Source organism: Podarcis tiliguerta (assembly GCF_965153285.1).
Source record: "Podarcis tiliguerta genome assembly, chromosome: 4".
NCBI lineage: Eukaryota > Metazoa > Chordata > Lepidosauria > Squamata > Lacertidae > Podarcis > Podarcis tiliguerta.
Window position 1 is genome coordinate 71,811,258 of NC_139537.1, and position 13,709 is coordinate 71,824,966.

Below are 13,709 nucleotides of genomic sequence, written 5' to 3' on the forward strand. Positions count from 1 at the left end.
CCTAAGGCGACCCACGCAAAACTGCAACTAGCAGGATTCCACGCCCGCCGCCTGTCACGTGATTCCTGAGAACTGGAAACCGAAAGGCAGAAGAGCGGGCGGAAGAGCGGGCCCAGAGAGACACGATCTTCCTAGACTTTCCTTTCCCTTCGGACGCATCCGCTTCCTCTAGAGAGGAGGAGGAGGAGGAGGAGGAGGAGGACGCGGCGGACGCGGCGCTGACGCTGATTGGTCGAGCCGAGCGATGTCTCCGCCTCGCTTAGAACGCAAGGGGAGTGAGGCCGGTGGAGGGGTTTCAACATGGCGGCGTTGCTGGGCAGAGTTGCGGGCGGGAGCCCTTTTGCTGCCTGGCAGGTGAGGGACGCGGGAAAAGGGGGGGGGGGAGCCCATTGTGCTGTCCTGCGCGTCGATAACCGCACTTTGGGCCCGTGGTGTGTTATTTAGTGAAGACTCCTGCATTGCAGGCGGTTGGGCTAGAACATGGGTAGGCAACCTAAGAGTAGAATGTGTCCTTTTATTTAAAATGCATCTCTGGTTGATTTGTGGGGTGTAAGAATTCGCTCATCCCCCCCCCCAAAAAAATATAGTCCGGCTCACCGCATTGTCTGAGGGACAGTGGACCAGCCCATGGCTGAAAAAGGTTGCAGACCCTTGGGCTGGATGAACTCCAAGACCCTTCCAGTTCTATGATTCTGTGAATGCTTCAGGTTCTCCGTATTCCTCGGCGTTGGTGGACGCCATTTAGCTCTCTCTCTCCCCCCCCCCCCCGATCTGATGGTGCCAATGTCAGGTTTTGATTTTGGAAAATGTTGGTAGTAATTAGCACGGCTGTGCTTCTGAACATCTACAAGGTGTCATTTCTCTTCTTGCTCTCTCCAGGGAGAACGCTATCCAAATATATATGTATATGGGACACGACTTTTTACCCCATATGACCTCTCATTTCATTAACTGTTTTTTTTTTCTGGGCTGCTTCATCATATTGCATTGTAAGAAAAAAAAATGTTTAATAACCTGACTTTTTTTAAAAAATGCAAGCAAGAAACAAAAAATGTCATACTAGCGTCTAACAATAATGTCAGTAATTGTGGATTTGCTTGCTATTAGGGTTAGTATTGGAAGTGCACTTGAAGAACCAAAATAAATAAATAAAGGAATTAGATTATAACTTGTAGTTAGTCTATGCAATAAAGAATTGTCTTTCCTTCTTGCTCCAGAGTCTTGCAAAATACAAAGTGGAACCAATCAGCTGGAGGGTGTGGATCAGGCAGAAATTTACAAGGTCAAGAATTCCCGAATCGGTAAGCTTTGTGTTGTGGGGGTGCGGAATTAGTATCTCATTTTCTTTCATTTATTTATTTTCATAAAATACGTCTTTTTTCATTTTGTTACATAAGTTACAGACCTCAAAAAAGGACAAATAGAATAAGTGAAAGGATAAGAAGAGAGAAAAGTAAACACTACAGTGGTACCTCGGTTTAAGAATAGTCCTGTTTACGAACAATTTGGTTTACGAACTCCGCAAAACTGGAGGTAGTGTCCCGGTTTGCGAACTTTACCTCAGTCTAAGATCAGAATCCAAATGGTGGAAGGGCACTGGCGGCGGGAGGCCTCATTAGGGAAAGTGCGCCTTGGTTTAAGAATGGTTTTGGTTTAAGAACAGACTTCCAGAACAGATGAAGTTGGTAAACCGAGGTACCACTGTACAGTGGAGCTACAGATAGTTAGCATCTCATATCTTTGGGATCAAAGCTAAATTGTAAAATGTCCTACAAATATTATATGAGATATTCCAAGAATCATTGACCAGTATGTCTGCCTTACCACATATCAAACTCTCTTGTAAAAAAAATCTTCAGGTCCATGTTCTACTGTTTACAATTCATTTATATGCATGTTCCTCAGAAGTAAGTTTCATTATATTCAGTGGGGCTTAACCCCCAGGTAAGTGTACAGTACATAGAATTTAAATGTAAATGTGCTACACATAGAATCACAGAATTGTAGAGTTGGAAGAGATCCCAAAGGTCATCAAGTTCAACTCTGTGCAGTTCAGGAATCAGAGCTGAAGAATTGCTGGCAGATGGCCACCCAGCTTCTCTTTAGAAACCTGCAGTGAAGGAGTGTCCAATGTTAGTGATACTCAGAATAGGAGCACTGAAAGAAATACTGTACTCAAGTCCATTGATTTCAAAGGGTCTACTCTGAGTATCACTAATATTGGATAGCACCATATACCAATGAAAGGGATAGTTTAAGAACCAAAAATCAATAGAGGGGAAAATACCAATATTATGCTTCATCTCTTCTTGTCATCCTCTAATAAAAAATAAATGGTTCAGGGGAAAATACAAATAGTATAATTCATTCCTTTTTAGTACACACATATTTTAGTACAGTATCATTTTGCTTAAAAAAAGTATTGATACAGACTTATTCCTCTGCTATCTTCAACTACTTTGCTACAAATTACCTTTTTACAACTACTGATATAGTATACTATTCAGCTACTGATAACTGTATTACTGAAACCTGCTTTTGTTGAATTTATTTTAGGTATTTCAGCCGCGGCCTGGTGATCATGAAAAATATGGGGGTGATCCACAGCAGCCCCATAAACTGCACCTTGTGATGAGAGTCAGAAGTGGAAGAAGGCGTCCTTATTGGGAAAAAGAGATAATCAAATCTCTTGGATTGGAAAAAGTATAAAATACATTTGCATTTTGTGGGGACGCTCTGTTGCATAGGGGGAAAGCCCAGTAATTATCTCTCTCCTGCATTAAAACATACAGCCTAATCCTACACATGTTTATTCAGATATAAGTCCCACTATATTAGATTAGACTTGCTCCTTGGTAAATGTGCACAGGTTTGCAGTCTTTCAGAGATAAGAGTAGAACAACTTCAGCTCAGGGCAAGGGCAAGGTATTAAATTCAATGATCTGCTGAGTCCCTTTGCAGTTTCTTGTAGAAGATCCACATTAGTTAATGGTAAATCGTTAAAAATGGGTTTGATATCTGTTTGCCTTTATATTCAGTTTATATTCGGTATATAACAAAGGTGCCAGCCAAACTTTCCTGAGCAGAGCAGAATGAGATAGGAACTTTCACCAATGGCTCCCTAATGCCTGCTCTGTCATGCTACAGCAGTGTAATCTTCTACATTGGGAGGAGAGGGGAGCCCAGAAGTGCACTCATAGCAGCTTTTGTTTATCTTTGGGTCGGGGGTGGGCAGCTGTAACTACCTGGGAGAGTGGGGTGAGGTTGCCTAGCAACTTTCCAAAAAGCCAGCTGAGGCATTCCATGTCTGTGTATCATTATGCATCATTATCCTGTTCTCAGCTTGTAAATCACTTGTTAGATATCCATGAAAAAGCAGTTTCAAAGCCATACTAGGTATATTTTGTTGTGCAACCAGTTGCCTGAGAGCATGTGAGAACATACATTCACATTCTGCCATGCAAGACAAGTAGATGCTTTGCATCTGGATGTCTTACCGCAGTGCATATAAGCAGCCGCAGTTGGAAGCTTGTCCCTGATTAGTAAAGGAATCTACAAATGAAAGCCTGGTTTTGAGTGTTGTTCTCTCTTGCAGTCAGCTAATTCATCTTAGTTCACTCCTTTATCTAAGTGGTTGCTATTTATCACAATTTTGACATTCTAAATATGGTGCACATATACAGTGTTCCATGACCTTTAGCAGAAATGATCCTGTACTAAAATATGTGTGAGCTAAAAAGGAATGAATTATACTATTTGTATTTTCCCCTGAACCATTATTTTTTTTATTAGAGGATGACAAGAAGAGATGAAGTATGATACTGGTATTTCCCCCTGTATTAATCTTTGGTTCTTAAACTATACCTTTCATTCGCATAGGGTGCTATCCAGTATTAGTGATACTCAGGGTAGACCCTTTGAAATTAATGGACTTGAGTATTTCTTTCATTGCTCCTACTCTGAGTATTGCTAACACTGGATACCACCTTCTGTATTTTTATTAAATCTTCATGGATGAATTCACCTCTTTAGGCTCTCACAGAATGAAGGACAATATATGTGAATAATATAAATCACCAAGTAATGCAATAACAGCCAATGTAATGCTAACCAGATGTTGTTATCAAGGATAACACCTGTTATCCATGACCTCTGGCTAGTCTTGCTGGAGCTGATGGAAACTGGAGTCCAACTAGATGATCTGCAGAGTATCACATTGGCTACCCCTGAAGTAATGCAGGATTGTCATAGTTATATTTTAAGAATAGCACACTCGCTGCAACTGCTACTGCAAGCTCTCTGTGTGTGTATGCAATCATGTGTTTGAAACTGAACTTTTCTGTGAAACTGAACTTTTCTATAAAATCTGCTTATCTACAGAGGTATGAGCTAAGAGTGCATAAAAACATCCCTTCTGTGAATGAAAAACTGAAAGTGATTAAACATCTAATAAGGTTAGTTAACTCTTCTTGACAAAAGCATTTTAAAATGGCTTTTGTAGAACAGCACTAATGTATTTTGTCTCTTCTCCTGCTTCCTCCTCCGCTCCTATAGTATAAAACCATTAAAGCTACCCCATGGAATTCCATCTGAAGAAGACATGTCTGACACCTTTATTAACTGTGCAGGTGAACTAATAATTCGCCGTCGTCTAAAAGAACCGGAACAGAAAAAGATTGATGCTTTGTAATGTGTAGTGGCATTCTGTACAATAAATGTAATTTTAAACTGAAATTTGATTGGTGAGCTCATCTACCCATCCCTTGTACTGTGTCAAGGCTTTATTTGACTGATTAATCAAATGTGGCTAGTACTAATGCTGATTATACAAGCGTGACTGTATGTGTATGTAATTCCTTTTTCCACTGTTTGCCTATTGGAAGCACCATAGTAGGTCTCAAACATTTCTACCGCCAGCGATCACTTTTCCACAATGACTTGTCTAAGGAACTCCCTGAAGAACCACCAATGGAGTCTGAAATTTGTAGGGTGGTTAAAAGCCTCTCTTGCCTCCCCCCCTTTTTTTGCTTCTGCTTTGTTTCTTTTTGGGATTCTCATTTTAGATGTACCTCACTGGGACGCCAGCCAAACTGAACCCCAGGCAAGCAGCAGCAGAGCATGATGGTTGTCCCACTACCAAGCTCTGAACATAAAGGGGACTTGGATTGTAGCCTAAAACATGACCACCTCATTATTCTATGTTTAATAGAAAGTGTACACTAAACCAACCCAGTACTATCCAGCAGTATACTGTAGGAGAAACTCAATGCATGGACAAACTCTCTTCATTTTTATTTTGAGCAATTCTTTATAAACTCCTGTTCCCTGTAACAGTTTGTCTAATACACTGTTTGAAATATGGAATGTATTATTCCTGATTTAGGCAGAAATAAAATGAGTGACTTCAGTGCATGCTAAGGTTCATATAAGTCCTTGTTGCTGTTGCTGTACCGGGAAGGAAACAAACCAGAGGCTGGCTTTCTGTTTCATAAGCCAAGAATGGAAGCCAAGGTTGGTTCTTGGCTTGGCCCTTGTCGTTTGGGGAAAACAAATCATGAGTGTTGGTTTGCATGCAACACAAAGGCCTGCCTCTGTTTCTTTCCTCCCTCATGGTGGCAGCAGCAGGAGCGTGAGGTGCTTTTTGGTGTGCACAAATGGCTGTATGGAGACAAGGCAAGAGATGAAATTAGGTGGTGTGTAATTAATGAGTTTTTCAGTGTTACATCTCGAGATCAGTAAAGTGATTAGCATTAACTTCAGAGTAGACGAAAGGAAATACTTTCTAAAACTTGTAAAAGAGTTCGTTGTCATTTGTTAGCCCCTGACAAAGATATTTAAAAGAAATATATAAAAGAGAGCGACACGTTAGCTCAAACTTCTCCAATGTCTGTTGGCTGGGGCTGATGGGAGTTGTAGTGCAAAACATCTGGAGGGTACCAGTTGGAGATGACTGCAATAGCCATGATGGCTAAAAATAAAAGCAGTAGAGACTCGAGCATTTGGTTATCTTTGTGATGACCTGCTTGAGTGTTTTCCATGTGTAATCTATCAATATGGTAACTCATCTGAAAAAGTGAATTGCTTTTGCAATCTTCAAGCAAGATGTGACCTCAGCAAATAGTCAATACTGTTACGAGTTCATGAAGTGCAAGACACCCCAAATTCCTGGGTCCAATAAGTGTTAGAATTCATTAAGGTGGGGGGTATTAAACTGCCAAACACAACCCCTGGGTTAAGATCATGTTAACAAGCCAAGCCAGGCTGGTGATTGCTAGTAGTTTGGATCATTAGTTTTACCCCCCTCTGCCTTAGAACATCTACAGGGTTCAGAGGAACTTGCATTGAGGAAATGACAGGCAGCTTAAAAATGTAATTTCTTATCATTTCTGCATTCACTCCAAAACCATTCTACACTTCACACGCAGCAGAACCAGTAACCACTTCGGATTGCATTGTTGGTGTGCAGTTATCATTTCCGAATGCTTCCTCCACAGAAACATGCAGGAGTCAGACATACTTCTTGCAACTTTGGAAGGGGCCAGTCAGGGCTTGAGGATGGGACTGTGATATTTTGGATGTGGCAATGTCCGGTACCTGTCAGTTGTAGTTTAGGCTTCATCAAGAAATCATCTGTCCTTACCTGGTCCTGAGTGTCATCACTGTCCATATATCAGAAATAGGGCTGGTGCTTTCCTTATGCCATTTGGATCAGGAAGACCCCATTCAGTATTGCTGCAGCCCTATTTCTGTGAACATATTGAGCATAGCGGCTTGGAAAATTCAGACACACCCTCCCCCCCCCCCCGCGCTTTCTGTAGCGTACTAGTGTGCCTCAGTGGAAAAAAGCTTAGCAACACTCCAAGGAATAAAGCAGGCTGAGCAAAAACATACACAGGCACTTAGCACATAGAATTCAAATAATTTTATTTTCATTTACATAAATGTTAAAAAAAACCAACTGACTTAGTTAAGAGAACAATATTGCTGACCTACTGTGCAAAAGAGCCAGATCGGTTTTACACCTCTTGTGGCAGACAATACCCAGAATTTGCTGGGACACAGAGACTCTGCCTACCAACTATGCCTATCCAGTAGACTCAAAACACTACACTGAAACCCTTCCCCCCCCCCTTTTACCTGCCTTCAACCCATCTTAGATATATCCTTCTCATTACCCCATCCTTTTGGATCTTCGTAATAAATGCTTCTTTTATAACTTCTAGAAATAGCTTGTCCATTACTTCTATCAGCAGAGACAAGCAAGTAATGTTGGGGCACAGCTGTGCATTCCACTGATATAAGGTGTGCCTGTTAATGGTGGATATTCAATATGCCCACTCACCCCTCACTGAGGCAGTTTCCTCACCTCCCTCAAAAGGAAAAACAGAGAAAGCCACTACTGAACCAAGACCTGTGCACACAACTAACAACACTGGTGACTTCATGCTGATTCAGTAGCATGCTGCAACATTGCTCGCTTCCCTCTGACAGAAGAGAAAGCCATTTTCTTTCAAATGAGTCGACTCTTTATTTGCCACAAGTAGAGATTCACAGGCAAGGCTCTCTTATTTCCTAAACTGACTGGGCTTTATCTCAACACCCCCAAAATGTAGATAAACTTTTTGGCAACTATGGGGATTTACAAGTACAAAGGAAAAGCTCATTCACCTACCTAGGAGCTAGACTGTCACAGATTCCCAAGGGAATTTTAGTATTCCCAGACGAAAGAGATTCTCTTGGGAAATATGCCTATTACTGAAGAACAACAGTGCAAGAAATTGTATTAAACTGCATTCACATCAAGAGGAAAAGCAAACACCAATTTTCACTCTGATTTTTTTAAATAAAAAAATCTAGCCTGTACTCCACTTCAATATAGTTTTGCCATGTGCTATTACCTGCTGATTCAGCTTTAACATGCAGTGTACACAACTGGTAGACTTAATTCTTTTAAAGAGGCTAAGATGGTTTCATAATATGCAGTGCAATGTTAAGTTAGGGAATACCATGCCATACGCATGGCATTTTCAGACAAGCAACAGTTTTATTAAAGCACTACTTCTGGAATGGTTTTATAACAATTCTTGACAGAAGTCCTTCATTAATATTTCCAATGGCAAATGAAGTACTAAAAATGTAGTTTAAAGGGACTATTTTTATAATTAACAAAATGCTTTAAAGTCATGTCTCATATGACGCAGTTCAAAAGAGCTCAGATTTTTCACCTAGAAATGTCACCCCGAGGGAAAAAAAATATTCAGTTTCTTTTCATGAGTTGTATAAAACAGTTTTAGAAAATGAGCATTATATGCAAATGTACTGAAAACAAACAGCCTTATAAAACATTCCTAGAAATGTATCAAGCTTCAAAGAAAAGATGATTTATAAACATCTGAATCATGATATCTAATCATCATCAGAATCTGAATCATATTTCTTTCCTCTGATTGTTTTCTTATCCAACTTTGTGAAAGTGGTCCCAAACTTCTTTTGGCTCTGGAAAGGGGGGTCCATCAAGTTGCCACTAAAAGGGGGAAAAAGTTATTTCAATACTGTATGTGAATCGATATTTTTTAAAAACACCACCAAGGCAACACCTGCATTTTATAGTATAAGTCTTGCAAAACGCAATGCCAGATTCTGTTATCTTGCGAGTACAACTGCTTGAAGCAGAGTAGTTCTCTCACTGTTACAGCAGAGGGGACACATATTCTGCTTCCTGAATCTTTCACTAGTACATAATTACAAAAAAGAGCCGGGACTTAGCTCATTCTTTGTGAATTAAAGGTGTAACCTTCCACAATTTCTTGCTGCTTCACAGTTAAAGGAAGGCAGCAACACCAGTTCATTATTTTTAAAAATCCTTTAAAAATGATCAGTGTACAGAGAAAGAAACTTCCCCAACAATATAACTATCAATACTCAGTGTTTATCATTCTTTTGTTGCCTTGCAAGAAAGATTCCCTTCTTGATTTTCTATGCTTTAAGTGCCTTTAATATTGCACCAGCTACATTAAAAAACAAAAAAGAGATAATTTTATTTACCTGTAGTTGATTATATCGGCACAACCTAATCGCCATTCTAAGGTCTCTGTGGTGAAGTCATCTGTATTACCAAGATCAGTAAAACCAACCACATAATCCTGTGTTTTGCCATCTTTTACAAGTGCTAGTGTGGGAATTACTTTGATGCGAAGTCTCTCACATAGGAACGGAGCTTTTTCAGCATTTAATTTGATAAACCTGGTCTCAATGTGCTTTTTTGCCAGTACTGTTAGATGCTTATCGAATATCAGGCATCTGAAGAACAGAAAATAAAACAAAGTGCTTTACAGTGATGAAATGTAGAAATCGCAAATGAGTAATTTATTATGACAACATACGCATTTGACCTGTCAGTAAGTTTGTTATTAAAATGGTCATAATGTTAGCCTATAAGTTATTAAATATTTAACTCAAAAGGTAGATTTACCAAGTTTCCCATTCCCTTTGCCCTTGATACTATGGAGTGGACGTAGTAAAAATATAAAGCAGTGGATCTGAATGACAATGCTGTCTCTAAAGACTTTAGCAGTTATGTCAAGGCTATAATCAATATTTCAAGTATTAATCTGCACAGCCAACTATACTCATGATACAACAAATAACCATGGAGTTTTCTAAACATATCTTCTGCTATTTGTTTGACAGTCAACCTATTTTGGTAAGTATTTGTGTACTAAGGAGTTTAGTATACCTGAAACTTGTATCTTTGTAAAAATGGCAGACGACTTTATTGCTCCTTTTCACTTGTTCAAAAAAATCTCTCTCACTGGGGATTTCCACATATTCCCCATGCCCATTTGAAAGCCATTCCTGTTTATAAGAATATAACATGTTAGACATTTGAAGTTAAGTATTTTTGTGTTGTCATAAGAGGTAAAGCATCCCCTGAAATGTTATGTAGCACCAGGAATATTCATAATTCCACCAGTTATTCTGTAATTACAAATGCCAACAAATCTGAAAAATTCAGTTTTATGGCCAAAGACAGTTTCTAGCCCTACTGACATATAGTACCTGCTCATTCAAGGTAAATGGGTGCAAATATTAGAAAACTTTAAACATCAGCTTCTTTGCCAATTCCTAACCTTATATAATATATATTTAAATATATCAGGTGGTGACGTTAACATTCATAATTGTCCAGCAGCATATCCAGTGTCACACCAATGGATGTGATGCAAGTTTCAACAAGCTGTGTAACATAGTGACAAACACACATATCCATCCAGTGAATATTTACTTAGATGCAATTTCTAGGGAGTTCAATGGAGCTTCTTCTCAAATAAGTATATACATAGGATTACAACTAAGGCAATCCTATTCATATTTACTTATTCCACTGAACTCAGTTAAAGACTTCAGATAGATTAAATATGCAAAGAGTGGTAAGGCTACAATCCAAAGAACATCTGCTGCAGAATGAATCCCACTGATTTCAGCAGTATTATTAATTAAATTTCCATACCACCCTTTATCCGAGGCTCTCAGGACAGTTTCCCATATAAAAAACAAAAATAAAGAACACAATATTTATAACATTTAATTCTTCTGGAGTGGAGTATGAGTGGGATTGGACTGCATGAGTGTGAGCTACTTCAAATCTCACTTTGCAGCTTTAGGCAAGCTAGTATTCTATCATCTTCATTCTCATCTGCAACAGGGAAATAGTGGTGTATCTTATAGGGCTGTTGCCAAGATAGTGAATTTGATACAGATATTAAAACAACAACTAATATTAAACAGTTAACACCACTACAAGAAACTTACCTGTTTCTGTTGCTGGGCTTTCTTCAAGCCTTCAAGCCTTCTTTGCTTTAGGATTTCTAATTCATCATCATCCACATTGTCTAGTTTTTTAATCTCAGCATCAAGTTGTTCTTCTACAATCTTTGTTGTCTGAAGCAATTGAGCTTCCAGAGCTTTTGAAAACATTTCAGACGACATTTTCCTCCTAAATAAGTGGCACACGCATTAAACCTGTAAAACAGAGTAGATTTTAAATCAGACTCCAATGCAATATGATATCAAAGCTCCACTTTTCATGCATTTATGCCCTAGAGCAACACCACCTCCAGGTTGTCCTTTTATATCCAGAGATAACCACGTCCCCGATTCTCTTCATTCCACAAGGTTTATGTTATGTCCACAATATCAGCACCATCCTTTGAGACCAAGTATTTCAGTTCACCTATCTCAGCTTGGAGACTCCAGGAATTAGCATTTAAACACTTGTATACAGTCTCTTCTAGCATCTTTGGCAGTTTTGTCTTGACCCACTCTGCAGAAGAGGGATGAAGATACAGGACAGTACTGTACAGCCTATTCTGCTTTCCTCCTTTTAACCCATTTCTGGGTTGTTTTCCCCATTTGTAGTTCTTCCGTTGAAAGTGACAGATGGGCTCACAAATGTTTGTATCCTTATATGCTCCATAAAACTATGTCCGTATTAGTAATATGCAAAGTTGAAAGCAAACCAATTGAACTTTGATGCTACTTTGCTTTGAAATGGACATAATATATTGCTGACTAATAAGACTTGCTACATTGCACTGTAGAAACCTCGACTTTATTAGCCATTACAGAAATGCATTGTCTCTAGGCACCTGCCCATTTCGCAGCAGCAAGTTTTATTTTACTGCTTTGAAACATTTTTACCCCACTCCTCAGCTAAACAGGGATCCGGAGCTACTAACGTAAGATCAACAACAAAGTCTGCTTAATACATAGGAGCCAACGCCTAGATCACAGGGGACAACCCCCTCCCCAAGTTGATGGGCATTGCCATTCAAATAGTGTGTGTGTGTTGTGTCATGTGATCAATTATGTGGGGTGGGGCGGGGCTTACTTTCTCCCCTCCCCAATATTTCATCCAAGTTGGCGCCCCCTGGCTCAAAATTAGTTTACAGAGAGTGCAATGCAGTCAGGACAAAGGCCACTCCCCTTGACTATGCCTCTAGGCTGCATCAACAGAAGGATAGTGTCCAGATAAAGGGAAGTAATAATGCCACTCTATTCTGCCTTAGACCACACCTGGAATACTGTGTCCAATGCTGGGCACCACAATTTAAGAAGGATGTTGACAAGCTGACATGTGCAGAGGAGGGCAACTAAGATGATCAAGGGTCTGGAAACTAAGCCTTACGATGAGTGCTTGAAGGAGCTGGGTATGTTTAGCCTGGAAAAGAGACTGAGAGGAGATATGATAGCCATCTTCAAATATCTTAAGGGCTGTCACATGGAGGAGGCAGCATGCTAGTTTTCTCCTGCTCTGGAGGGTAGGAGTTGAACCAATGGCTTCAAGTTGCAAGAAAGGAGATTCCAACTAAAGATGGGGGGGGGGGGAGAGAGACTTTCTAAAAGTAAGAGCTGTTGAGCAGTGGAACAGACTCCCACGAGAGGTGGCGGTGGACTCGCCTTCCTTGGGAGGCTTTTTTAGGCAGTGTGTGGGTGGCCATCTGTCATGGATGCTTTAGCTGAAATTCCTGCATTGCAAAGGGATTGGACTAGATGGCCCTTGGGGTCCCTTCCAAGATTCTATGACCCCCTGCTGCTTTCCCTAACACAGAAAGGCAGCCACGGGACGGGCAGGGCCAGCTGAATCCTTTTGTCATGAGAAATCCTTCGAAGGGGTGGGGGGTGGGGCGGCTCTGGCAACTCAGAAAGATACGCCCACCCACAGAATAGCAAGGCCTGCTGGGGGGGGGGGGCTGCACAGATCTCACTCCCAGTGCGGGACTTGGAAGGAACGCAACCGCCGCACCCACACGTACTGCGCGTGTAAACACAAACGGGTCTTTATTGTCCCGCTCTTATACTCACTGCGGAAGCCAGAGGCAAATTAGCGCCCGAAAAACACCCTCCCAGGCCTCTCCACGGACTCCGCTACCGGCCGGCCGCGTACGCCTGCGTCTTAAGGGAGTGTGAGGCAGCCGGAATCTCTATTGTTGGCGCAAGCATTAATCGTCAGAGTCCTCGGCCGTTGTTACGCAAGCGCAGTACGTCATCGCTTGAAGCACGTTCAATCAGTGGCTTTTCGGGTTGTTTTTAAAATTGGGATCAGTCGCTATGGTAACGCTCGGAGACGGTTGTTTTTGTCGAGGGAAGGCCGCACCGGCTGTTACTGCCCCACGAAGCAACGGCTTCTGGACTGAGGGGGAACTACTTGGGCCAGAATTTCAAGGCGCCGCGGAAACTGCTGCCGGCATAGTCGCAGCAGCGCCGTGAGCGCCACAAACTACAAGGCCCAGAATGCCTTGCGCTTCCGGCTGGGCTCTGGAAAGGCGTGGCTCTCTTAAGTGCAGAGCGGAATGCTTGCTTACTATGCAATAAAGCCAATGAATCATCCGTGGGTCTTATTTCTGAGTAAACGCGGTAGCGAGTGGGTTGTTACCAGTGCAATCCCCGCGCAGGTTTATTCAGAAATCTAGTAAATAAAATAAGCCTTAACTGAGTTGGAAGGGGCTGTGATGCCTAGGCACGCTATGCTGCGGTCGCTTTATTGGTCCATTGCTTAAACCTGTCAGAAGTTATAAGCTGCAGCCCAGTTTATCTGGTTATAAACCCCAGTTTCACTCAGCTCAGAGGCACTTGCTTCCGAGTTAATACAGCCTCGGGCAGTCATAAAAAACAACAACCTGCATACATGATAACATTATATAATAAAT

General features: G+C 41.1%; 2 protein-coding genes across 2 annotated transcripts; one reads left to right on the plus strand and one right to left on the minus strand.

Moving 5' to 3' along the window:
- The first annotated feature begins 213 nt into the window (after positions 1-213).
- MRPL30 (mitochondrial ribosomal protein L30) lies at positions 214-4,734 on the plus strand. The gene is made up of 5 exons (XM_083438164.1): positions 214-354; positions 1,218-1,301; positions 2,557-2,703; positions 4,381-4,454; positions 4,555-4,734. The coding sequence occupies exons 1-5, from the start codon at positions 301-303 to the stop codon at positions 4,688-4,690; spliced, it is 495 nt and encodes a 164-aa protein (XP_083294290.1). The 5' UTR covers positions 214-300; the 3' UTR covers positions 4,691-4,734.
- A 2,173-nt stretch (positions 4,735-6,907) lies between these two features.
- On the minus strand, positions 6,908-13,278 carry TXNDC9 (thioredoxin domain containing 9). Its single transcript, XM_083438146.1, has 5 exons — positions 12,865-13,278; positions 10,813-11,022; positions 9,737-9,855; positions 9,046-9,300; positions 6,908-8,524 (listed from the first exon to the last, which is right to left on the minus strand). The coding sequence occupies exons 2-5, from the start codon at positions 10,987-10,989 to the stop codon at positions 8,407-8,409; spliced, it is 669 nt and encodes a 222-aa protein (XP_083294272.1). The 5' UTR covers positions 10,990-11,022; positions 12,865-13,278; the 3' UTR covers positions 6,908-8,406.
- Positions 13,279-13,709: the final 431 nt, after the last annotated feature.